Source organism: Pleurodeles waltl, chromosome 3_1 (assembly GCF_031143425.1).
Source record: "Pleurodeles waltl isolate 20211129_DDA chromosome 3_1, aPleWal1.hap1.20221129, whole genome shotgun sequence".
NCBI lineage: Eukaryota > Metazoa > Chordata > Amphibia > Caudata > Salamandridae > Pleurodeles > Pleurodeles waltl.
The window spans coordinates 137,006,916-137,034,419 of record NC_090440.1 but is presented as its reverse complement, the minus strand read 5'-3'; the positions used below and the strand labels follow the sequence as shown (position 1 = coordinate 137,034,419).

The 27,504-nt window shown below is 52.0% G+C and overlaps 1 protein-coding gene across 2 annotated transcripts in view; it reads right to left on the bottom strand.

The window, feature by feature from the left end:
* METTL15 (methyltransferase 15, mitochondrial 12S rRNA N4-cytidine) overlaps positions 1-27,504 on the bottom strand; it is a 759,979-nt gene that overhangs the window by 513,587 nt on the left and 218,888 nt on the right. For both annotated transcript variants that reach the window (XM_069221973.1, XM_069221972.1), the window contains one exon: positions 4,613-4,749. In XM_069221973.1, the coding sequence (XP_069078074.1) occupies positions 4,613-4,749 (137 nt within the window). The remainder of the gene's footprint in view (positions 1-4,612; positions 4,750-27,504) is intronic.

Below are 27,504 nucleotides of genomic sequence, written 5' to 3'. Positions count from 1 at the left end.
GACACCCAACTTATACTCTCCCTCACCAAGGACCCCGCCAGCGCCAAGACCAACCTACAAGAGGGTATGAAGGACGTCGCAGATTGGATGAGGCTCAGCCGCCTAAAGCTGAACTCTGAAAAAACGGAAGTCCTCATCCTCGGCAACACCCCGTCCGCCTGGGACGACTCCTGGTGGCCCACGGCCCTCGGCACCGCACCGACCCCCACAGACCACGCCCGCACCCTCGGCTTCATCTTGGACCCTCTTCTCACCATGACCAAGCAAGTCAACGCCGTGTCCTCCGCCTGCTTCCTCACCCTCCGCATGCTCTGCAAGATCTTCCGCTGGATCCCCGCCGACACCAGAAAAACCGTGACCCACGCCCTCGTCAAGAGCCGCCTGGACTACGGCAACACCCTCTACGCCGGGACCACAGCCAAACTCCAAAATCGCCTGCAACGCATTCAAAACGCCTCGGCCCGCCTCATCCTCGACATACCCCGCAGCAGCCACATCTCCGCACACCTGAGACACCTGCATTGGCTCCCTGTCAGCAAAAGGATCACCTTCCGACTTCTCACCCACGCACACAAAGCCCTCTACGACAAGGGACCGGAATACCTCAACAGACGCCTCAGCTTCTACGTCCCCACCCGCCTCCTCCGCTCCTCTGGCCTCGCACTCGCTGCTGTCCCTCGCATCCGCCGCTCCACGGCGGGTGGGAGATCTTTCTCCTTCCTGGCGGCCAAGACCTGGAACTCCCTCCCCACCAGCCTCAGGACCACCCAGGACCACTCCGCTTTCCGGAGACTCCTAAAGACCTGGCTGTTTGAACAGCGATAACCCCCCCCCTTTTCCCCTAGCGCCTTGAGACCCGCACGGGTGAGTAGCGCGCTTTATAAATGTTAATGATTTGATTTGATTTGATTTGAAGGTGTAGTGGTCTTTCAGGACGATGTTTTGATTTTTGCCAAACAGTTACTGGCTCACAATACAGTGCTCAAGATGGTATTACAGATTTTTGAAGACAATGGTGTTGTGGTTAAGGAGGAGAAATGCGAATTTTGGAAGAAAGAGATTGAATTTTTGGGACATGTTGTTTCGTCGGAGGGTGTTAAACCGAGACCAGGGTTAGTGGATGCTGTTCGTTGATGTCTTCCCCCTAAGAATAAAGATGAATTACGCTCATTTGTAGGATTATGTGAATTTTATTCTAGGTTTATTCCGAATTATGCCTCCAAGATGAAGTGTTTGTCAAATATGTTGAAGAAAAGTGTTGAATTTAAATGGGACAAGGACTGTCAGGACACTTTTGAGTTGGTAAAAACTGAGATGACTGATGCCAAAGCTTTACACTCCTATGATCCTGCGTTAACGTGTAAAATTATGGTTGATGCCAGCAATTATGGTTTAGGGGCAGTTCTGGTCCAGGACACGGAACATGGTGAAGTCACCATCAGCTACGCGTCTAGAGTGTTGAGGGAGGCTGAAGTCAATTATTCAGTAATAGAAAAAGAATTGTTGGCTTGTGTCTGGGCAAGTGAGAAGTTTAGGAGCTACATTTGGGGGCAGGAGGTTTGTTATAGTGACAGACAATAAACCTTTATTATACATTCTCGGTGGGGAAAAAACCAATTACACTACCCCACGCATTGCACGTCTTACCACTAAGTTGCTGCAGTATAATATGGAGGTTAAGTTTTTGCCGGGGAAGCTCAATGTGAGAGCAGATTTTCTTTCTAGGTTACCTGTGGGAGAGTTGGAGAGTGTTGATGCTGAGGATGATAGAGAAGATTGTTTTATTGCTTCTGTGGATCTGCCAATGTCCAGAGCCTATAATAAATGTGATTGGGAGGTGGCTTTTGCAAAGGATCCTATTTTAAACCAAGTTAAAGAGTTTGTAGTCAATGGGTGGCCAAGTGAAAAGAATGTTCCCTTACCGTTACAACCATTTTGTAAAGTTGCGAATGAGATCTCTATAGAAGATCAGATATTGTTGAGGGGTGAAAGGTGCATTCCCCCACACGATTTACGTTCAGGTTTGATTAATATAGTGCATGAAGGACATTTTGGAGTGACTATGACTAAAAGGAGGTTAAGGGAGAGTTATTGGTGGCCATCTATGGACAAAGAGGTCGATTTGCTTGTCAAGGGGTGTATTGTTTGCAATTCGTCGGAAAAGGGGTTAAAAGTATCTACTCCACCGTTACATCCCATTGAAATTCCTCCAAGACCGTGGTCTAAGCTGGGGATTGACATGATTGGCCCATTTAATTTTCTTCCTCACAACTTACGATATGCGTTTGTTCTTATGGATTATCATAGTAGATGGCCTGAGGTTCGTTTTTATCCAGTTCCTTCAGCCTTTAATGCTGTGAATTTTCTAAAGGAAGTCTTTTTGCAGGAGGGTTTTCCGGAAATCATTATTTCTGACAATGGTGTACAATTTGTTAATGCGAAAATGGAGAAGTTTTTAAAGCAATCTGGTATTAAGCACTTGAAGAGTTCATTATTTCACCCACAGACAAATGGTTTAGTTGAAAGGATGAACCGGGTGGTTGGTGACTGTATAAAGTGGGCTAGACACAATAATTACGACGTTTTTGAAGCGGTGAGCACCATGTTGTGGGTTTATCGTTCCACACCTCATTCATTAACTAATGTGTCACCTTTTGAAGCCTTAAAAGGGTGTAAACCAACCACCGTTCTCTTTCCCTCTTGGTTGGAGAGTTCGTTGAACACCAATGGATTGTGTGGTAGTAAAAAGGTATTGGAATGGGAAAAGGTGAAGTCAGGTCAAGAACGTATGAAGAGGAGATATGATTTGATTAAAGCTACTAAGTTATGCAAGGTATTTCCTGGAGATTTGGTGCGTATAAAAAAATGTGTGTCTGTAAGAAAAGGTGATGATTGTTTTGGGAAGCCTGTCAGGGTAAAGAAAGTTTGTGGAAGTGCAATTATGGTTGAAGATGGTCGTTGGTGGAATCTTTCCAGAGTGGTGAAGTCACCTGATGAGTCTGTCTTGAATCCTTGTAATGACATTGACAGGTGTGCAAATAGGAGTTCATCCTTACATGTTCAAAACTTACATAAAGTGAATACGCAGAAGTCAGCTTTACAGTATGAGGGAAATTTTCCACGAAGATCTTCCCGTGAAAAGTTTGTGCCATGGAAATTAAGAGCTGATCTTTAATATTTTTTTTTTTTCTCTATTGTTATTATTCGGTTTGTGTTTGTTCTTTCCTAGTTTTATCATTTTTTGGTAGTTATAGTGTGGTTTTGTTTTAGGTTTAAAAAAGAAAAAGAAAAAAAAGATGGTATGTTGTGTTGGCTCGCGGGTCGTGTGGAATGTAGAGGGCTCGCAGGTCGTGTGAAATGTAGAGGGTCGTATGGGGGCTCGAGGGGTGGAATGCGGGAGATGCGGGGAGTGAAGAAAGGCAGTTGGTGAGGTGCCGGGGACAAATATTGGAGGTGGTTCTTTTCTGTTCTGGAAATAAACGTGGAATATAATCCTACCTGTACGACTTCATTTTTCCTGGATACAACAGTCTCCTCCATCGATCTTTGCAGAGCTGAATATGCAGCAGCTCCAGCCCTACCCTTTGTACCACCAGTGACGAGAGAAAGCAGACTGTTCATAATCCAAGAGCAAACACAGATGGTGCGTCTGTCAAATTTGTTACCGCAGAGCAGGTGTAGTGGTGTGACCAGTGTCCAATATGTTACCGCAGAGCAGATGTAGTGGTGTGACCAGTGTAGCCAGTAAAGAGCTGCAGCACCATCCGCCTACACAGCACTAGACATTATACACAATATACCAGTCATGCACACAAACACACAGACAGTCCAGCCTAGGCCTGAAGCAAGGAGCATTTTGTTCACTCACTCCTCCTCTGTCCATGGACATAACACTGTGACAGACTTAAAAGGCTCTACCGGCAGCAGGCCGACTTCAAGACAGTAATATCAATGCACAGCTGAATACAAATTTAAGGAGAGGAAATTCCTGGAATATGAAATGCTTTTGAATTGCATTGTTGTATTATATATCTTTCATTTGTAGCATTACATTTAACTTTTGAAGTTCCATAAGCTCGCTTTTGGAATCTCTGGTTCTTTCTACCCTTCTCTTTCACTTAACCTTCTCTGCCGCCTTTGCTCTCCCTTCTTCTATCTTTGCCTTTCTCCTCTCCCTCATGTAGGATTTCCTTCATTCAGACATTAAATAAAACTCAATTATTGTGTTTAAAGTAGCCATCTCTTATAAAGGTCATAATATGAGCATTTAAATTATACTTAATTCTTACATGCTTGCAAACAAACTTTTGGTCACAGTACCAGGCAGGTACTGGTAATCATTCTCTGTGCAATGCAAGAAAGCAATGCACTGAAATACATCATAAGCATTATGCATGAATAATATTAACTTTTTTATTCAGCCTACAGTTGCATCAAAGCAACGTTACATTTCAAAAGTCTAATAATGAATGTGGATACATTATAGCATATATCAAGATAGATATACGATTTAAATAACACTGCAGTCAGGGGGAACTTCAATACAACTTAGTTGGTAAGATATTCAATTGTGATAGTATCCCTTGAAAAAGTATGTATATGTTGTACTTACGTGAATGACTGTGAAAGTTGCTTCGCTATATTATATGCTATAGGGTCACGATCCAGTGCAAATATTTTAATGTTACTGGCTTGTTGTAAAATGGATGTTGCATGGCCACCGGCTCCAAAGGTCATATCCAATATACACTGTCAAGTGACAAACGTACAAGATTACTTACTAAAACTGTACATTTTTATATCATTTATTAAACTATTGTAATGGAGCTTGCACTGCTGAAAATGGCAATCAGGTAATTGAATATTTGGCACCATCTAGATATGAAGATAAGGTACATTAAGTGATATTTTTGACTAAAGTTCAAGTTGGAGACATCGCATTAAGACAAATTAAAATAATATATTAAAAACAGCAGATCCTTTTATTTTGTCTATTAACAGCTCTTGGCACCACGTTTCTTTATCAACATGATGCAATTAATGTCTATATATGATTTACATGTCACAAATATCATATATTTTTTAAAGAACTTTATTGTTTTTTTTCAGAAACAGGAGAATACATAATTCAAAAAGAAAACGGTCACCTCCCGCTCCCCCAAGCAAACTGCCATACAGTATTGTTCATTTAAGATAGCACAGACACATTTTGAACGGTAATTGGTACTTGTCGCGACAGGTCGCCCCACGGCAAGTCACCTACGGCCCAGGCCCAGGCCCGGACCCGACACCCAGGCGGCTTCCCACCTCCCCCACACTCTCCCGTATTTGTTCGGGCATCCTCTTGCTTCGTATACGAGTTTCTCCCGCTGGGCACACCAGTCTGCCCCCATGGCGCCACTTGGCCAACGTCGGCGCCACCTCCGCTTTCCAATAAACCACAATATCTCTTTTGGCCACCAGACATGCCACCCCCAGAAAGATTCGATCAGCCCTACTAGACCCCACTCCCTTCATGACCGCCAATAAGAGCGGCAATGGGGCCACGGTCACCTCCACATGTAAGACTCCGGAAATCTCAGCCACCACCGCCCTCCAGTAAGTAGCAATGCTCAGGCAGGTCCACACCATAAGATAGAAGTCGGCATCAGGGCCAGAGCATCGGGGACAGTCAGCGTGGGGTCTGAGACCTGCCTGATGGGCGTGAGGTATGCTATGTGCAGGTAGTATGTCTGTAACGCACAAAAGTGGGTGGCCATGGTCAGGGTGCTAGGGGCCCAGCCACTCCTCCCACCTTCGACGGAGCTTGTCCAGTAACTGAGCAGTGTTGGTGACTGGGGAGCAATACATCTGCGACACCCCCGTCCCACCCAGACCCCATCATAGACCTTCACCTCCATGGGAATGAACTCAGGGAGGACCTCACCCGCCCGGGTATATACGCGCAACGCATGTCAGAGTTGCAGGTATTTGTGAAACTGGGTCTGTTGAAAAAGTGCTGTTGAAGCTCTTCAAAGGACCACATGTGCGACCCCTCCCAGACATCCCCAAGTAGTGAGATTCCTATGAGGTCCCATCTCTGAAACCCCTCCGAGGCCAAAACCTCCGCCAACCACCCCCCATGCCACAGTGGGGTCTGCTGGGTGAGGCGGGCCTATCACCCCGACACCCTATGACCCTCAAGCCAGCCCATCAAAACCACCCTTGTCACATCTGGGATAGCGCAGGGGAGGAGAGGGGGCAGGCATACAGTGCTCCAAGCACCTTGGAGAAACCCATCATCTGAAGTTCCAGTTGGTATGCCGGTTCTGACCAGCCCCCCCCCCCATCCAGTTGTTTGGCACCAGCAGATGCATTGCTAGGTAGTAGTAGTAGATGTTAGACATCCCCAGCCCACCCTCATAAACATCCCTTTGGCAGATGCTAAGGGCTAGCCTGGGTCAGGCGCCGCACCACAAAAACTGTTGCGCTACTGCATCCATTTCTCTAAACTATCTCCGAGGCACTGTGTGAGGGAAATTCAGCAACAGGTAAAGGAACCGGGGGAGTACCATCATTTTATAGAGTGCTATTCTGCCCAGGGTTAAGGGGCAGGGTCGGCCAGCGCTGAAGATCATCTTTGACCCGTTGGTTAGTGTGGAGACGTTAAGCACCCAGGCTAGCTCCGGCAACAAGGCCATCTGCACACCCAGGTACCTGAAGCTGTTACGCTTAATGTGGATGCCTTGCTACCAACCCCCACAGTCTCTGGGAGGGTGTAGCGACACCAGCAGGGACTTACTAAGACTTAGGGTCAAACCGGAAGCCTCTGAGAACAGGCCCAGGATCTGCAGTGCCCGGGGCCCACTGCAGGTGGGGTTGGCTAGAAAAAGAAGCATGTCATCTACATAAAGTGCCACGTGGTCTTCCGGGCCAAGACCATCCATCCATCCATCAGGGGGTCCTCCCTCAGTAACTTCGCTAAGGGCTCTATCGCCAGCGCGAAGAGAAGCGGGAACAGCGGACACCCCTGGCGGGTGCCCCGACGAATGGGGAACAGGTCTGAAATCACTCCATTTACCTGCACTCGGGCGGTCGGATTCGAGTAGAGGAGTTTGATTAGGCCACAAAACCTAGACCTGAACCCATTGTTCAATAACACCTGATCCAGGTAAGTCCAGTCCACGGTGTCGAAAGCCTTTTCAAAATCTAGTGGAAGGAGCGCCAATGGAGGGGTCAGAAGGCCCCGGTGGGCCAATGCTACATGCAGGCGCCTAATGCAGTGCCTAGTGCTTCGCAAGGGCATGAAGCTGCATTGGTCTGGGTGAATTAACGAGGGCAACACCCCCTTTCAATCTGGTTGCAAGGATCGTCGACAATACCTTGATCTCAGTATTGAGAAGGGAGATGGAGTGATAGGCAGAGCAATGCCGTGAAGGAGGGTTAGTCTTGGGAATCACCACTATGGTGGGCTGATCAAGGCCCGGGGGAAAGCCGCCTGTCTCTTCGGCCTCCTCGTACATAGTGGGGGCCTAGGGTATCACTGCACTTACTGTAAAGCTCCGCTGGGAAGCCGTCCGGGCCCGGCGTCTTGCCCGATGCTAGCTTTGCGATCGCCTACCCAACCTCCTCAAGCTGACGGCATCATCCAGGCTGCACCTCTCTGCCGGGGAAAGCTTAGGGAGGACAACATCTCCTAGCAAGGGGGCCTCCCTCTCCGATTGCGGCCGGGGCCGCTCTTCATAAAGTCACGCATAATATATGGCAAAGCTCTGTGCAATTTCGCTAGGCGTTTTAGAAAGAGCCCCAGACTCGTCAACTACCTCCGAGATTACTATATCCGCTAGTGGCCGGGTTGCCAACCAATGCAGGAGCTTTCCTTTTTTTTATCCCCCCAACCATACACACGGGCTGCTGAGCCTCGCCAGATATGTTTTGCTGTTTCAAGAACCAAGGGTCTAATCTCTTCTCTAATCAGGGCAAGTTGCCTAGTTGTGGAGGCTTGCGTAGAGACAGCAAGCTGGCGTTCGAGTCGTAATGCCTTGGCCTCAAGGTCTGATACCTTAAGATTGCGTGCCCACTCCCGCACGCGCAGGTGATGTTTAGCTTGTCCTTGGAGGGTGACCTTGCAAGCCACCCAGACTATGCCAGGTGATTGCACGATTCCAAATTGTGATCAAAGTATTGGGTTAGGTGATCTTTCACCGCCTGGGTATACTCCCTATCTTGGAGGTACCAGGCATTCAGACACCATACTTGGCGCCGGGTGGGGTCCATATCCCCCAGACGGATTTGTAGCAGTGCATGGTCCGAGACCCCATGTGGCAATATCTCCGCCCCGTGATGCTGTAAACATCCAGTGCTGGCATGAGGATGAGATCAATTCTGGCATGAGTATGATGTGCCGCTGACGTATGAGTGTACTGCTGTTTTCTTGGATGCCATATTCACCATACCTCGCATAGGCCGAGGCTCTCAGCCCAATCCCGACGCTCGATGGGAGCGACTTGTGGACACGGGCCAGAGATATCCAACATTGGATTCAGAACAGAGTTGAAGTCTCCGCCCAGCAGGGTCAGCCCAGGTGGGGGCCGCGACAACACCTCCCGGATAGTGAGCAAAAAGTGGTCAAACGCTCCAGGAGGGGCGTAAGCGCTCAGGATATTAATTAGTTGCCCCCGGAGCGTATCTGATACCACAACATAGCGCCCTTGCGAATCGGACTGGGTAGCAATTGCCACTATGGGCAGGGAAAGGTGCAGAAGAACCGCCACCCCGATGGAGCCCCTGGAAAAACCTGCATGGTAGCCCCTGTCATATCCTACCCGTGTGAGCATGGGGCATTTGGTGCCAAGCAAATGGGTCTCCTGGAGCAAATCATCATAACACATAGAGACAGTGAGGGAGAAGTATATGACTAGGAGGAACTCAACCGTACTAATCTCCCTATGTATATAACCAGAAATCACACAAAGAAGTACGGGGTTCACTGGTAAATCAACAAGCGTAAACAAGGGGTATGCTTATGCCCCCTGCCGCTTAAAGTCCTTACTAGGAAAATGGGGTCAGTGTGAGGCTGTGGAGTATTACAGAGACAAGAGGGAATTTCCTTTACGGACTAGGTTGTCTCACACACTATATAGTGTCATGCTTCATCATTTGACCACCTAGCCCCACCCAGGTAGGACAGTGCCACCTGGGCGGACTCAACCTCACTGTTAAAAGAACAGGAGGGAGTGCGTAAATAAATTCTTGGTCTGGAAAGATTTGGGATCCAGTTAACCTAGGGAAAATAAAACACCTAACCAGTCACATGTACTAAGTTACAATTTTAATAATGGTGTCTGGTGTGGTTAAAAACAAAAATGGGACACCTCTGTGAGAACAAGGACTCACAGGGTCACCTATCTAAAAGTCGGTTGCCAACATGTTTCTGCCCTTAATGATGAGCTAAGGAAGGTCTTGGGGCATTCGCCAGGGCCTCGGATCCCTAAGACTCAAATTAGAGTGAAGGAGCCTACTCCAATATGTGGAGAAAAGAAAATAAGGTGAATAAGGTAAAAGGCCTACCTTACCCAAGGAATTACCTTGAGGGGGCCCTATCCTTAGAGGCTACTGGCCTCTGGTATCCAGGAGGGGGAGTGTCCCCTTATTGTCAAACATGCTTCAAAGGGGGTGCTCGCTATGTGCCTATATCGTCCTCTCCCTGGACCGCTGGACCATAAGCATACCCCTTGTTTACGCTTGTTGATTTACCAGTGAACTCCGTACTTCTTTGTGTGACTTCTCCTGGAGCAAAACCACGGAGAGGGCATACCTGTGAAGCGTATTAAAAACCGCAGACCTCTTGTTCTTGTCCAGGAGTCCGTTCACATTCCATGAAAGAACCTGCATCAAGGGCAAGGGGGACTATGCGTGAGGCGAACTAGTGAAGGCGTGTGTCGCATATCTGCCAGAGGGCCTGAGTGTGGCCACCTAAAGGAAGAAAAATTAGAGTGACAACAACCTAACCATGGTGAAACATCAAAACTTTGCATCATGTACAACTCCCCTCCCCTCAACAACCCCCCACCCAATACTTCTACCCCTGAGGCATCTGTCGCCCAAAAACCCAACCAAAACCTGGGAACCAAACGGTCTGTTCTTTGGTGTGGAGTGGTGGACCCCTCCATTCAGCTGGATGTCTGCAATCTAGCCCCCATTCCCACCCGCACTCAGTGCCAATCAAGCAGTAAGCGCCCCCATGCTAAGTCTCCGCGAGGCAGTCTAGTTGTCTCACCCTTCAGGTGAGCGAGGCAGTCTGGCTGAGTTGGTCCTTCTCCGCCGCGTGTGTGTCTCTTCCGACTACTGGGCATCCAAGGGAGCTTCTCTGGTCGGATGTCTGGGCGCCTGCCACGATTCCTCGGCAGACGGCTGCTTGGACCACTCCTCTTCCTGCAGCGGGACCTGGTGCATCTCCGTCCCCCATGTGTGCCCGTGGGAGCTACTGGACCAGGACCTGGGGAGCCCCCCCAAGACCGGGGGACACCCCTCCGGGCGAACCGGCCCTCCTTAGTCAGCCAGTCCCATGCCGCTTCAGGCGAGTCGAAGAAGAAGGACTTCCCATCCAGGAAGTTAAGGCGAGCGGGGAAGAGGAGCATATAGGTTAACTGCATTGCCCTGAGTTTTTGCTTAATACTTTCGTAAGAGCGGCGTCGGGACTGGACTTCATGGGTATAATCCGGGGATACTAGGATCTTGTAGTTGTCCCAACAGAGGTCTGGGACAGTCTAGCCTCCCTAAGGATGGTGTCGCGGTCTTTGAAGTTCAGGAAGCGGGCGACCATTGGCCTCCTGGGTACCTCAGGCAGGAGTCTGGGCGCGAGTGCCCTATGGGCCCGTTCAATTGCAAACCACGGGGAGAGGTGCTGCTCTGGCATCCAGGATCAAATCCAGCTCTCCAAAAACTCAAGCGCCTGGTTCGCCTCCGCCCCTTCTGGGACCCTTCAAAATGGGTATAAGAAGAGCACCCAAATCCACAGACTTTAGATCACTTCTGGACATCAAGAGGAACCTCTGCCTGGAGAAGAGCTGAAGAGAAGTGCTCCCCTGCATGTGACTGCGCTTTGTGGAGCTATCCTGCAGTTGCTGCTTCTGCCTGTGCAAGGGGACAAAGACTGGACTTTGTTGTGCATTCCTGCTTGTGAAGAAATCTCCAAGGGCCTGTCCTGAGCTTTCCTCCTGCTGTTGAAGTCTCAGGGCCATCAAAGACTTCCCCTGCCAGCACCTAGACTCTCTGTTGAGACTCCTGCCCTGCCAAGTGGTGCCCTATCCAGTTCCTGGGGCCTTGACAGGTGAAGCTGGCAGACCATGATTGAAAATCCACGCACAGACCGCTGTGCAGGGAAATTTCCGACGCAACCTCCGAGACGCAGCTGAAGAAACGACTCCCCGCCGGCTTCGCGGCTGAAATCAACGCTCCGCCTGAAGCACAGCTGGAAGATCAACGCATGCGGCTGGAGAAAACGCGCAACACAGCTAACGGAGGCTGGTAACATCACAACCCACACAGCACGGTTTTGCTGATCCCGTGCAGCAGGATTTTTGACGCAAACCTTGCTGGGCGCGGAAAAACGACAACGCCTGCCATGCCGAGTGCTTGCCCAGATCAACGCATCACTCTCCTGCGGTCGCGCTTGCAGGTGAGAAATCGACGCACTGCTAGCCCTTTCCGACGCACACTCGTCTGTGCGTGTTATTTTGACGCTACCCAGGTACTTTTCAACACTAACAGTGTTTTTACTGTTTACAAAAGGATTTTAGACCCTTTTGCTTTTAAAATTCATAACTTGACTAGTGTGTGTTGGATTTTTGTCATTTTAGTCTTGTTTTATTTAGGTAAATATTTCCTCTTTTTCTAAACCTGTGTTGTGTCATTTTGTAGTGTTTTCACTAAGTTACTGTGTGTGTTGGTACAAATACTTTACACCTAGACTCAGAAGTTAAGCCTGACTGCTCGTGCCAAGCTACCAAGGGGGTGAGCGGGGGTTAGCTGAGGGTGATTCTCCTTTACCCTGACTAGAGTGAGGGTCCTTACTTGGACAGGGGGTAACATGACTGCCAAACAAAGACCCCACTTCTAACAGTCACAATTATACACACAAAGACCACAGAGGAGGAGATGCATGGAAAAAGGTAGGTGTGCCTCGGACTTGTGGGCGCACACAGACGATGCATCAACTCTTCCACACAGCAAAGGCTTTGCATCGAATTCCAGAACGCAGGTTTGAATACCCTTTGTTACGAGGGGTCTTTTGATGCCCTGGGACGATGCGTGGAAATCCTGGGCATGCTGGACGAAGTCGCAGGTGCTACGTCGTTCCAGTGGGCGAAGCATCGGAGTTTCAGTCACACGGCAGGAGGTGCTTCAATTCCTCAAGGAGTCGCTGCGTCGGTCTCCACTCAGGGAGCCAGGCTGCGTCATTCCGGTTCAGCGATGAAGTGATTTTCTCACTGCTGGGCAGGCTGTGCGTCAATTCTGTCAGGCTCTGTGTCGATTTTCGCCCCACAAGGAGTTTCTTTGCAGAGATGAAGTCTTTTTGGCTCTGAAACTTCAGGAACAGGAGGCAGGCTCAATCCAATTTCTAACATTGGTCATCAGCGGTGAGAATTGGACTTGTATTTGTACTTGACATACAGTGATTGAGTGTACACTACTGTTTTCAGTGCAGACCATTACTTAATCACATACTACTTGTTTTTGTTCTTTTTGGACTGGTTTTTTCTACTTCCATATTTTTGGTAATCATTTTTATTAATTCTTGAACTTCTCTTTGGGAACTCTTTTTCTGCCTTGGAACTTTGCACTTTTGATTTACCATCATGTTTCAATCTGAAGATGCACCAGTTGGAGCTGTTTTGAATTAGGGAAACTGGAAAATTACACAGTTGGTCAATTGAAACAGTTCTGTAAGAATCTTGTCTGTCAGAGAGGAGGAAAATGAGGATCAGGAGGTGCACAGTATACACAATGGTATTGTGGGTGGACCTGTTATGCCTGGGGTGAGGGTCTCCAGGGCAAGTAGCAGTGCGTCATGCAAGGGTTTGGATCCTGACTAGTTATAAGACAGCCAGCCAGAGAGGAGTTGCTAGATGGAATTAGAGAGGCTCAAAATGGAGATGGAAGGGCCATTGAAGAGAAAAAGTTACTGCAGGCTCATGAGCTCAGCTTGATGGAGCTAGATCAGAGGACCCAGTCTAGTAGAGATGGTGGCAGCAGTACCACAGTGCAGCCTGAGAGGTCGGTGCACATTCCTAAAGACCCAGTGAAGGATTACAAGAGGGAGGATGACTTATACTTGTGGTTTAAGGGGTATGAGTCTGCTCTCCACATGAATCTGGTCCCTGAAGCACATTGGGGGGGAGGTCTGTGGAAGCACTTTGAGGTAGAGGGGAGGGATGCTCTGACATCTTTAGGGGATCCTCAGGAGCTCACTTACTCTATCATGAAGGACGCCCTACTCACAAGGTATGGTCTCACCTCTGAGCAGTACAAGGACAAGTTTAGGTATTACAAAAAGAAGGAATCTCAAACATGGTTAGAATGCGTTGACTCTTTTTGCTGGTCACTGGATGGTTGGGTGAAGGGCAGTAAGGTAACAACTTTTGAGGGGCTGTACAATTTGATTGCATAGGAGCATTTGTATAGTCTTTGTATTCAGAGCTGCGCCAGCACCTAATTGACAGCAAGCTGACTGACCCCAGGAAGCTTGCGCAGGAAGCGGACCGCTGGGAGAGCACCAGGGTTCAAGAGAGGTATAGGGGAGACCACGCCAAGGGTGGGCAGGGTCCCTCTCAGAATAAAGGGGGTTTCAGGGTAAACAGGGGGATTTCTTTAAAGGGCCCAAACATAGTCCCCAGGGTAAGGATTCCCAGCCCCCCAGTGAGAAGAAATCATGGTTCTCCAAAGGGAAACCTGTGGAGGGGGTCCCTGCAAGTGCTTTGCATGTGACCAGGTGGGTTATGTGAGGGGGACCCCAAATGTCCCAAGGGTACACCGGCACCCACTGTTGATCAGGCACAGGGTTCGGAAAGTGTGGCGCTTGGGGAGGAGTTGGTTCCAGGTGGTGGGAGCTAGCTGAGATGACACTTGTCTCAACAGGGAACAGTGAGATGGTCCAGAGACCCCTAGTGCCTGAGAACACAAAGAAGTACAGGCAGTGGGTGACCATTAATGGAGAGGGTGGAGGTTTTGAGAGATAGAAGCCAATGTGACTACGGTGAGGAGTCAGCTGGTGTCTGATGAGCTGATAGATCCCAGTGTACTTCACCAAGTAGTTGCAGTGGAAAACTCAGATCGCCTGTGCAGAGTGGCGCAGGTTCCCTTTGAGTGGGGGGGGGGTCTTGAAAGTAGCTGTGAGTCCAACCATGTCTGTGGATTGTTTGCTTGCCAATGACATGGAGGATTCCCCTAGGAAGGAAGTGGAACACAGGTCACACTTGGAGATGTTGAGTCTGCCTGGATGGGTATGCGTATCTACCTGGTCAATGGCAGCCCGTCAGGATGGTCAGAAGCCCATGGCGGCTCAAACAGTGGCCCACGGGTCCGCCAGTAAGATGAAGGGCAAAGGCATGGGAAACCAGCCCCAGAATTCCCATGGTCCAGGAGGAGGCTGAGGGTGACGCTCCGGAGCCTACAAGGGAACAGGTGGCTGAGCTGGAGGAGGTCCCTGGGCTGTCACATTGCAGTAGGAAGGGGGACCCACCAGGGACGTGTTCTGTGAGGCACAAAGAGTATGCCCCACTCTGGAGGGTCTGCAGCACCAGGCTGCAGACCAGGCGGCTGGCAAGGAGCCAGGATCACGCCTGATCTATTGTGAGGATGGCCTTCTATATAGTGAGCCTAAGGCTGCTGAGCCTGGGTCAGCCCGTGTGCTGGTGGTACCTCAGTGCTTCAGAGCCTTCCTACTGGGTCTGGCTCATGACGTCTCTTATAGCTGGACATTTGGGGCGGGACAAGACCTTTGAACAGATTGTCACCCACTTTCACTGGCCCCTGATGCACAGGCACTTAGATGCCTATTGTAGGTTTTGCCAAACTTGTCTGGAAGGTGGCAAGATTTGGGGGGTAGTGCAAGGCTCAACACCAACCCATTCCTGTAGTTAGTACCCCCTTTAAAAGGGTTGGTATTGACAATGTGGGGCCTCTGGATCCCAAGACAGACATGGGCAACAGGTTTATCCTGCTCTTGGTGGACCATGCCACCTGGTACCCATAAGCCATTCTTCTGAGGTCAATCACCCCCCCCCTCTGGTGGGACGTGCATTGATGGGGGGTTTTACCTGCATGGGGTTCCCCAAGGATGTGGTATCTGATAGGGGTACCAACTTCATATCTACTTATAAGAAGTCTCTGTGGCAGGACTCTAGGGTAACGTATGCGTTCACCACTCCTTACCACCCCCAAAGCAATGGTCTGGTTGAAAGGTTCAACTGCACCTTAAAAGGCATGATCATGGGCCTATCAGAGCCCTTGAGGCATAAGTGGGACGCCCTCTTGCCAAGCCTTCTGGTTGCCTACAGGGAGGTGTCTCAAAAAGGGCTTGGATTTAGTCTTTTTGAGTTGCTGTATGGCCACCCTGTCACAGGATCCTTAAGTGTGGTGAAGGAGAGCTTAAAGTAAGCCCCCAGTAAACCTTCCCAGGATGTATTCAGCTACATGCTGGCCGTTAGAAACCAGACTGCCCGTTTCAGAGCTCTCGAACAAGAGAACCTAGAAGCAAACCAGGAAGACATGAAATGGTGGTAAGAAAAGAATGCCATTCTGGTCGAGTTTCAAACTGGACAAAAAGTTTGGGTGATGGCGCCAGTGGAGCCAACGGCACTCCAGGACAAGTGTACTGGGTCATTTGAGGTAGTGGAGCACAAGAGCGAAGTCACCTACCTGGTGAACTTGCGCACTCCCAGGAACCCCTCGAAGGTCCTACATTTGAACCGCCTCAAGCCACACTCTGAGCGGACTGAATTGTCCATGCTCCTAGCAACAGGTGATGGAGTGGAGGAAGAGAGTGAGCTTCTTCCTGACCTCCTGTCTGCTGGAGTCTGGGGAGAGAGTGAACCTCTCCCCCTCCCTGACCTCAGAACAACAGAGGGACTGTGCCAGGTGTTGGGTCAGTTCACCTCCTTGTTCACCTTAGTCCCAGGAGTCACACACTTTTGTACACATGATGTTGACATTGGGGACAGTCCACCTATTAAACAAAAGGTTTATAGGGTGACTGATAAGGTCAGGGCTAGCACCAAAGATGAAGTATCAAAGATGTTAACCCTAGGGGTAATAAAGTTTTCTAGGAGTCCTTGGGTCAGCCCTGTGGTCTTAGTCCCAAAGGCTGCTGCTCCTGGTACCACACCAGTACTCCGGTTCTGTGTGGACTACTGGAATATCAATGCGGTCACAAAGACTGACGCGCACCCCATCCACCGAGCTGATGAGCTCATCCATCGGTTGGAAGCTGCCAAATACCCGAGCACATTTGACTACACGTCTGGGTATTGGCAGATTGCCTTAACTGAGGGGGCCAAGGAGAGGTCAGCATTTTCTACCCCAGATGGGCACTTCCAGTTTAATGTGATGCCATATGGAATGAAAAATGTCCCTGCCACCTTTCAGAGGTTGGTCAACCAGGTGTTGGCTGGACTGGATGATTTCAGTGCAGCCTACCTGGATAATATTGCTGTGTTCAGTCCCACTTAGGAGAACCACTTGCAGCACCTCTGCAGAGTGATGGAGGCCCTGCAAAAGGCAGGCCTCACTATTAAGGCCAGTAAGTGCCAAGTAGAGCAGGGCTCAGTGGTGTATTTGGGACACCAGGTAGGGAGTGGCCAGGTGGCACCCCACAGCCAAAGATTGACACCATTCTGGCTTGGGAGCCTCCAATGACCCAGACTGAGGTGAGAGCCTTTTCGGGCCTAACTGGCTATTACAGATGTTTTGCAAGGGGTATGGCACCCTGTTGCCCCCATGAATGAGTTAACTTCTAAGAAGCAACCAAGGAAGGTGATCTGGACAGAGTATTGCTTGACTGCTTTTGGTCAAACAATGGGGAACAGGGTCAAGCATGATTTGCATATGGCTGGGTCCAAACCGTGGTGGCATGGTGAGCAAAATAAATGATGGATTAAACCCAGATCTGTGACTGGGGATGAATGTTTGATTAGTTCCACATTCCATCCATCATTTGTATTTGTTTGCTTTTGACCACTTTTGATGCCATGAAGGCAGCTATGTGCACAGCACCTGTGCTAAAGGCACCTGATTTCTCCAAGGAGATTGTGGTGCAAACTGACGCTTCAGCGCAAGGTATTGGAGCACTGTTATCACAGCTAAATGAAGAGGGCCTAAATCAACTTGTTGCCATCATTGGCAGGAGATTACTTCCCAGGGAACGTAGGTGGAGTGCAATAGAGTGTGAAACATTTGCTGGGGTCTGAGCACTAAAGAAGCTAGAACCCTTATTGTTTGGGACTCATTTCTGGATTTAGATAGACCAAGGATCTTGTTAACAACAGATACTTTCATTTGAAGTAGGCCTACTTCAAAGGCAGAAAGGGGTATAAGTATTGGACCTAAAACCCCTGAATATTAGATCACTTCTGGAACCAAGAGGAACCTCTGCCAAGGAGACGAGCTGAAGAACTGAGAAGTGCTGCCCCTGTCTGTGACTGTGCTTTGTTGGGCTATCGTGCAGTGGCTGCTTCTGCCTGAGAAAGGGGACAAAGACTTGACTTTATGGTGCATTCCTGCTTGTGAAGAATCTCCAAGGACTTGAGTTGAGTTTGCCTGCTGTTTTGAAGTCTCAGAGCCATCAAAGACTTCCTCTGCTAACACTTGGACTGTCTGCAGAGACTCCTGCCCTGCCAAGTGGTGTCCTATCCAGTCCCTGGGCCCTTGAAAGGTGAAGTTGGCAAACAAGAGCTGAAAATCCATGCACCAAACGCCATGCAGGGAAAGTTACAACGCACCATCGGCAACACGACTGATAACGCGCCACCGGACGCGCAGCTAAAATCGACGCTCTGCCTGCATTGCGGCTGGCAGATTGACGCATCACGTCTGGAGAAACGACGCGCAACACCCGCTTGCTGCTGCTAACGACACAAACCCCACACAGCATGGTTTTCTAACACCTCGAAACAGGATTTTTCACGCATCATCCCTGGGCATCAAAGTCAACCAGACTCTGCGCAGACCCAGGGTGCCCCGTACGGAAATCGACGCATCGCTCGCTTGCGAGGGAGAAGAAACTACGCATCACCAACCCAATTGGAGAAAACCACTCACGGCCTCCCTTGCGAGGAAGGAATTGACACATCGCTGCCTTTTCCGACACGCGCTCGCCTGTGCGGCTTTATTTTTTACGCTAACCATGTAAACAGGTACAGTGTGCCATATTACAAAGAATGCACTGCCTCCAGGGCAGCAGTGAACTCTCGCTGCCCAGTAGGGAGGGCTTTCAAGTGAAATACAAAGCGCTGCTTCAAAGCCACTCTGGCGGTCATTACAACATTGGCGGTAAAAGCCGCTTACCGCCGTGCAGAAGGCCGCCAACACACCGCCGCGGAATTCCGCCACAGCTATTATGACCCACATCTCGGAATCCGCCAAAATTCTGACACCCACACAAGTCCGCCACACCAAAGGTCAGTGAGAAGCTTGCGATAACAAAACCGACACCGTCACGCCAACAAAAATACGCCCACACTATCACGACACACGAATCCATGTGGCGGTCTTTCAACCGCGGTATTCCATTGGCGGTACACACCGCCGCGCTCAAAATACACACACTCTTACAAAACACAGTCACATTGGACAATTCGAAATACACACACCTGATACACATACACACACCACTCCCACCCCCCCATTATAATATAAAACACACGCACACAAACCCCTACGACAAATTTACCGAGAAAATGCCAGAGAGAAACACCACCAGCAAGAACAACAGCATCCACAGGCACACAACACCATCACCCACACAACTTCCACGCAAATCACACAACACACCACTACATATCACCACACTTATCACCACACACTCCACCCCACACATCACCCACACCACCCCATGGCACAGCAAAGACACCCCAGGTTCTCGGAGGAGGAGCTCAGGGTCATGGTGGAGGAAATCGTCCGGGTAGAGCCACAGCTATTCGGATCGCAAGTGCAGCACACCTCTATTGCAAGGAAGATGGAGCTATGGCGAAGAATAGTCGACAGGGCCAATGCAGTGGGACAACACCAAAGAAATCGGGAGGACATCAGGAAGAGGTGGAACGACCTACGGGGGAAGGTGCGTTCCGTAGTCTCAAGACACCACCAGGCGGTTCAGCGGACTGGCGGTGGACCCCCACCTCCTCCCCCACAACTAACAACATGGGAGGAGCAGGTCTTGGCGATTCTGCATCCTGAGGGCCTCGCAGGAGTAGGTGGAGGAATGGACTCTGGTAAGTCAAAGCTTTACTATTACATCCCCCACCCTACCTGCATGCTATCACATACCCCCACCCGCACCCTCACCCCCAGCACCCCTACTCCTCACAAATCGGCCAACATCACAAACCACCCATCCCAGCACCAAGCCCTGCATGCAACAACAAAGCATGGACAGACATCACCAAAGCATGCCCACTGCACATACCCATACACCCCCCTAAACCATCATCACACAAGCTCCCACAAAGGAATGCTAGCACAGGGGTACACAGTCACCCACCCATTGCACACCATTACACACACAGATTTAATAAAACATCCTTTTATACCCCTGCCGGACCCCTACCCAACGTCACCGGACAGGAGGGTCCACACATGTCCACACCACCAACAGAAGAGGCCCACAGTGATGACAGCACCTCTGTCCAACTGGATCTAGATGACCAGCCCGGACCATCGGGGACCTCTGGACAGTCGGTTCCCCTCACACAGGCACAGGCCAGCACAGACCTTCCCCCCTCTGGAAACACCAGCACAGCACCTACCCAGCGGGCCCATACCTCCGTCCCCAGAACACGTCAATCAGCTGTGTGTCCACCACTACAGGGAACCCAGGATAACCCAACACCCCAACAACAACAGGGACCTGGGGGCAGTGGTAGTGGGCATACGGCCCAGGGGACGGAGGCACTGGAACACAGGGGAACTGGGAGGGCTGCCGTGTGACAGGGGGCGGACAGGCCAAGGGAACCCACTCTCCATGAGGCCCTCTCCTCCATCATGGGAGCCTACCACCACTCCCAGGAGACGATGGCAACGGTACTGGCCAAGTTTCAGGAGACCCAGCGCATGCAGGAGGAACAGTATATGGGCTTCAGGGAGGAACTCAGAACCATCAGCTCCACCCTGGGCACCATCGTAGGGGTGCTGAAGGAAGTACTCAACACCAGGAGGGACACTGTGACACTACAAGGGGACCTGACACTAGCATGGATGATGAACTGCCCACCACCTCCGCTAGCGCTAGTGGACAGGACGCCCCGCCACAGGACCACCACACCAGCACCCCACCCCATGCAGAGGGAGAACGCAAACGGTCCCTGAGATCCAGGAACAAGACAGAGCAAAATGCCAAGACCCCCGCCAAGAAATTAGACCACCCTGATTGTCATCCTACTGTCCCACTTTGTCACCCTGTCCATAATTAAACTGCCCCAGCTCCACTTCCTATGACCATATGGGCAATGCACCTGTGAGACTAATAGACTGGACTCTGCCATGGACACTCCTCCGCCATCACCCCTCACCATTTCACTACCCCCTCCAATTTTGAGCATTTAAATAAACACACCTAAAGCACAAAATGATCTGGAGTCTGTCTGTGATTTCGAAATAGTGTATTAGCAATTACAGTGACAAAATGTTTCTTAAAATAGTAATGTCAACATACCTATGTCACACAGCTCTAGTCCATGACGAATCTAAGCAGATGTCACATAGTGGGACCCAAATCTGTGAAACCGTAAGGAAAAGTGACAACTCCGTGACCATACACTGGGTGAAAACGACAGACAGTAGAGCGGTAGTAGTGTTAAAGTACATGTAGTAGGCAGGTTTGTATTCCTACCTGTGTCTCACTGGAAATATTGCAGGATCACGGAGTCCCTGTTGTGCATGTCTTCTTCCTCTGCTTCCTCCTCATCACTGTCCACAGGCTCCACAGCTGCAATAACACCTCCATCTGGACCATCCTCCTGCAGAAAAGGCACCTGTTGTCGCAAAGCCAAGTTGTGAAGCATACAGCAGGCCACGATGATCTGGCACACCTTCTTTGGTGAGTAGAATAGGGATCCACCTGTCATATGGAGGCACCAGAACCTGGCCTTCAGGAGGCCGAAGGTCCACTCGATCACCCTCCTAGTTCGCCCATGGGCCTCATTGTAGAGTTCCTCTGCCCTGGTCCTGGGATTCCTCACTGGGGTCAGTAGCCATGACAGGTTGGTATAACCAGAGTCACCTGCAAATGGTGAGGGGCAACTGTTAGACACACACTAACCTGGAGGGATAACCCCAGACCCAGACAACCATTCCCACTGACTTGCTTCCAGGTGCTCACCTAATAGCCACACACGGTGCCTCTGGAGTTGACCCATCACATAAGGGATGCTGCTATTCCGCATGATGTAGGCGTCATGCACTGAGCCAGGGAACATGGCATTCACATGGGAGATGTACTGGTATGCCAAACATACCATCTGTACATTCATAGAATGATAACTCTTCCGGTTTCTGTACACCTGTTCACTCCAGTGGGGGGGGGGGACCAAAGCCACATGTGTCCCATCAATGGCACCTATGATGTTGGGGATATGTCCCTGGGCATAGAAATCACCTTTCACTGTAGGCAAATCCTCCACCTGAGGGAAAACGATGTAGCTCCACATGTGTTTCAGTAGGGCAGACAACACTCTGGACAAAACGTTGGAAAACATAGGCTGGGACATCCCTGATGCCATGGCCACAGTTGTTTGAAAAGAGCCACTTGCAAGGAAATGGAGCACTGACAGCACCTGCACTTGAGGGGGGATTCCTGTGGGATGGCGGATTGCTGATATCAGGTCTGGCTCCAACTGGGTACACAGTTCCTGAATTGTGGCACGGTCAAGCCTGTAGGTGATTATCAAATGTCGCTCCTCCATTGTCGACAGGTCCATCAACGGTCGGTACACCGGAGGATGCCGCCATCTCCTCACATGTCCCAGCGGACGGTGCCTATGAAGGACAACAGCAAGCACAGAGTCAAACAACTCAGAGGTACGTACCCACAGTTTACCCAGAACACCAATCATACACAAAAGGTGGCCTGTATATGTGTTGAGTCTAGGCCTAGGTATGTGTGACGCAGTTGAAAATGAAGCCATGTGGGCCCCTGAAATGGCGGCTGCCTGACCTCTGAAGTGGGACAATGTGATGTGAGGGAACTGCGCTGGCTTTGTACACCGTCGCGGTAGGCGGTCAAAGACCGCAGCTCAATGCTGCATTGGTTAACATTGGACCCTATGGGTCCCAGGAGCCAATGATGATATACGCCGGTGGTGACAGTACGCACCGCCGTGGACGTGACCGCCATTTTCTATCTGTTCAATCACTTGATACCTGATCTTCGACAGGAGAGGACCTACACTGCAAGTGCTGCTGTGACCTCGGTCTGGAAGAGACAATGGCTCGTGCGTCTGGGGAAAGGGCCCCTGCCTTCACATCGGAGGAGTTGGAGAAGCTGGTTGATGGGGTCCTCCCCCAGTACACGCTACTCTACGGTCCTCCAGACAAACAGGTAAGTACACAGGGAGCATGTTGTATGGGCTATGCCTGTGTGGAGAGGGCTGGATGTAAGAAGGAAGGGGGCAGAGTGCTGCGTGCATGAAAGATGGTGAATGCATGTGCCACATGGGAAGGGTAGGGATGGGGGCCACTCACTTTGACGGTGCAGTTGGTAATGACTTCTCTTCTTCCCCTGTACATTTCATGTAGGTCAGTGCCCACCAGAAGAAAGATATTTGGCGTGCCATCGCCAAGGACTTCCGGATCCTGGGGGTCTACCACAGACGGAGCACCCACTGCCGTAAAAGATGGGAGGACATTCGCCGCTGGAGCAAAAAGACGGCGGAGGCTCAGCTGGGGATGGCCTCCCAACGTGGGAGGGGTGCCCGTCGCACCATGACCCCCCTGATGTTCAGGATCCTGGCGGTGGCCTATCCGGAGTTGGATGGGCGCTTGAGGGCATCACAGAAGACACAAGGGGGTGAGTACACTCTCATTCTGCTGACTTTGCGTGCAGTAGAGTTGTCTGGGTGGGGGAGGAGGGCTGTGGGTTTCCCTAGGCCAGGGTGAGTTCCGTAGGCTAGGCCCCTCCGTAAGGAGGGCCCTGTGGCACCCCACCTCTGTAGAGTGCCAAGTACAGCTATTCATGCCCCTGTGTCATCTATGTGTGCAGACGTCGTCCATAGCCTTGTAGGCCATTTCCCAGGAATTGAACTTTGGAGCCCAAGAGCGCAGCGTAGTGCAGGGGGCTTCTGTGTCTGTCTTGTCCGCCAACGGTAGCGGTAATCCATGCACTCAACATGTCTTTCTTCTGTCCCCCCCCCTTTTTGTGGTCTTCCTGTTCTTGTGTGCATTAGCATCATCAGGCGGAGGAGCAGTGGCACCGGAGCACGAGGGAGCTGCATTCCACATGGCCCTGGAGGGCGAGACTATGGACTCTGAATTCACCAGTGGGACAGAGGGCGAGGGGAGCTCCACAGCGGGGAAAAGGAGCTGAGACCAGCGACACGGTCTCGTCCTCTGATGGGAGCTCCCTTGTGGTGGCAGCAACATCTGCGCCCCCCGCATCTACAGGTACAGCCGCCACCCCCCCTACCAGCACCGCCCTCCCAGCAGCCCCTCAGCCTTCGCCCCGTGCCCGCTCACCCAGGAGGGTGGGCATCACCTTCGCCCCAGGCACCTCAGGCCCTTCCCCAGTCACCCCTGCTGCCCTCAGTGAGGAGGCCATTGACCTCCTCAGGTCACTCACTGTTGGGCAGTCTACCATTTTGAATGCCATCCAGGGTGTAGAAAGACAGTTGCAACAAACTAATGCATTCCTGGAGGGCATTCATTCTGGTCAAGCGGCCCTTCACCAAGCTTTTCAAACTCTGGCCTCAGCACTGATGGCAGCCATTGTCCCCGTCTCTAGCCTCCCCCCTCCAACTTCCTCCACCCAGACCCAATCCCCTGTACCTCTGCCTATCCCAAGCACACCATCAGACCAGCCTGCACACACCTCATCACACAAGGGAAGCTCAGGCAAACATAAGCACCACACATCACACAGGCACTCACGCAAGCAACACACACATGCAGACACACCAACATCCACTGCCTCTACTGTGTCCCCTCCTCGTCGTCTCCCTCCTCCCTCCCAGTCTGATCTACACTCACACCTGCATGCACTACCTCTACAGCCACTACGTCCCTCACCAGCACACCCACCAGCACACCCAGCTCACGTGCAGTCACCAACCCCACTACCATTCACACATCGCCTGTGTCCTCTCCCAGTGTGTCTGTGACGCCCCCTCCCAAGATACACAAACGCAGGCACACACCCACCCAACAGCCATCCACCTCACGACAGCCTCCAGCGCATGCACCTGCACCCAAAGTCACCAAATGTACACCTCCTACTACCACCACCTCTTCCTCCACTCCCAAACCCCCTCCAGCTACCCGTCCCAGTGTGTCCAAAATAATTTTTCTGTCCAGCCTTGACCTTTTTCCCACACCTCCCCCACCCCGTCCATCTCATAGGTCCCGAAGTAGCACCTCAGCCACAACATCTCCGGGACCAGTGGTGCCTGTAGGCACAGGTATGCGGAGTGCACCGGCCACCAGGACAGCCAGTGTGGCACGGAGCCACAGCACAGCCAGTCCCCCACCTGTGAAGCATTAGAAGTTGGCCAGTGCCCGGCGGGAGAGGGGGAAGACTCCAGCCACCAAAGCCGCTCCCAGGGGTCCCGTTGGGAGTGTGGAGTCAGCTGTGACACCTTCCAAGGTGGGGAAGGGCCACAAGAAACCGGCAAGTCTGGGAAGGGCTGCACGGCGGAGAAGACCGCCATCATCCCCGCTGCCCAGGAGGCCACCGCGAGCCCCAGCCCAGCTGCCCAGGAGGCCACAGCCAGCTCCAGCCCAGCTGCCCAGGAGGCCACAGCCAGCCCCAGCCCAGCTGCCCAGGAGGCCACAGCCAGCCCCAGCCCAGCTGCCCAGGAGACCACCGCCAGCCCCAGCCCAGCTGCCCAGGAGGCCACCGCCAGCCTCAGCACAGCTGCCCAGGAGGCCACCGCCAGCCCCAGCACAGCTGCCCAGGAGGCCACCGCCAGCCCCAGCCCAGCTGCCCAGGAGGCCACCGCCAGCCCCAGCACAGCTGCCCAGGAGGCCACCGCCAGCCCCAGCCCCAGCCCAGCTGCCCAGGAGGCCACCGCCAGCCCCAGCCCAGCAGGCCACCCCAGCCCCAGCCCAGCTGTCCAGGAGGCCACCGCCAGCCCCAGCCTAGCTGATCCATGAAGGACCTCCAGCACAAGCCCCGCTGGGCCATGAAGGACCGCCAGCACAAGCCCCGCTGGCCCGTGAAGGACTGCCAGCACAAGCCCCGCTGGGCCGTGAAGGGCCGCCAGCACAAGCCCCGCTGGGCCGTGAAGGGCCGCCAGCACAAGCCCCACTGGGCCGTGAAGGGCCGCCAGCACAAGCCCCGCTGGGCCGTGAAGGGCCGCCAGCACAAGCCCCGCTGGGCCGTGAAGGACCGCCAGCACAAGCCCCACTGGGCCATGAAGGGCCACCAGCACAAGCCCCGCTGGGCCATGAAGGACTGCCAGCACAAGCCCTGCTGGGCCGTAAAGGGCCGCCAGCACAAGCCCCGCTGGGCCGTGAAGGACCGCCAGCACAAGCCCTGCTGGGCCGTGAAGGGCTGCCAGCACAAGCCCCGCTGGGCCGTGAAGGACCGCCAACACAAGCCCCGCTGAGCCGTGAAGGACCGCCAAATCAAGCACCGCTGAACAGGGCACTGCCAAATCAAGCACCACTGAACAGGGCACCGCCGCCTCAAGCACCGCTGAACAGGGCACCGCCAACTCAAGCACCGCTGAACAGGGCACCGCCAACTCAAGCACCGCTGAACAGGGCACCGCCAACTCAAGCTCCGCTGAACAGGGCACCGCCAAATCAAGCTCCGCTGAACAGGGCACCGCCAAATCAAGCACCGCAGAACAGGGCACCGCCAACTCAAGCACCGCTGAACAGGGCACCGCCAAATCAAGCACCGCTGAACAGGGCACCACCAACTCAAGCACCGCTGAACAGGGCACCGCCAACTCAAGCACCACTGAACAGGGCACCGCCTACTCAAGCACCGCTGAACAGGGCACGGCCAACTCAAGCACCGCTGAACAGGGCACCGCCAACTCAAGCACCGCTGAACAGGGCACCGCCAACTCAAGCACCGCTGAACAGGGCACCGCCAACTCAAGCACCGCTGAACAGGGCACCGCCAACTCAAGCACCGCTGAACAGGCCACCACCAACTCAAGCACCGCTGAACAGGGCACCGCCTACTCAAGCACCGCTGAACAGGGCACTGCCAACTCAAGCACCGCAAGCCCATGAGCGGCAGGGGCACTGACGCAACTGGGTCAGTCACGGGGTGAGTGATGCACTCTGGGCACCAGTCCCCCTCCAGAACCAGTGGAGACATCCATCCACTACCTCTTTCCTTCACAGGATGAAGCACTCTGGGCACCAGTCCCCCTCCAGAACCAGTGGAGACATCCATCCACCACCTCTGTCCTTCACAGGATGAAGCACTCTGGGCACCATGCCCCCTCCAGAACCAGTGGAGACTGTTATCCACTTGTGACACTGTGGCTTTGCACTCCCCAGGATTGAACACTGGGCAACCCACCTACTGAAGAGACTTGAGAGACTGTGGCTTTGCACTCCCCAGGATTGAACAGTGGGCAAACCACCCACTGTAGAGACTTGAGAGACTGCGGCTTTGCACTCCCCAGGATGTTACAGTGGGCAACCCACCCACTGTAGAGACTTGAGAGACTGTGGCTTTGCACTCCCCAGGATGTTACAGTGGGCAACCCACCAACTGTAGAGACTTGAGAGACTGTGGCTTTGCACTCCCCAGGATGTAACAGTGGGCATGTGGCCCCCTCGTGGATTTGGCGTCGTGCACTCAAGCAGCTGAGGTGCCCCCCCTTCCCCTCCCCCTGAGGTGCCTGTTTTCTTGCTCTCTGATGCCCCTGCAGTATTCTCTCCGTCATGGTCGGGGATCTTGTGTGGGCCTCGCCCATACCGTGTGGTCCCAGTGTTCCACGGACTTTCTTTGTGCAGTACCTGGACTTCTATGTCTGGTATTTATTTTGTACATTGTGTATATATATATTTCTGCCTACTTGTTTTTAATATATTACCATGGTTACACTCATTTTCTTTGGTCTTTGCATTCTT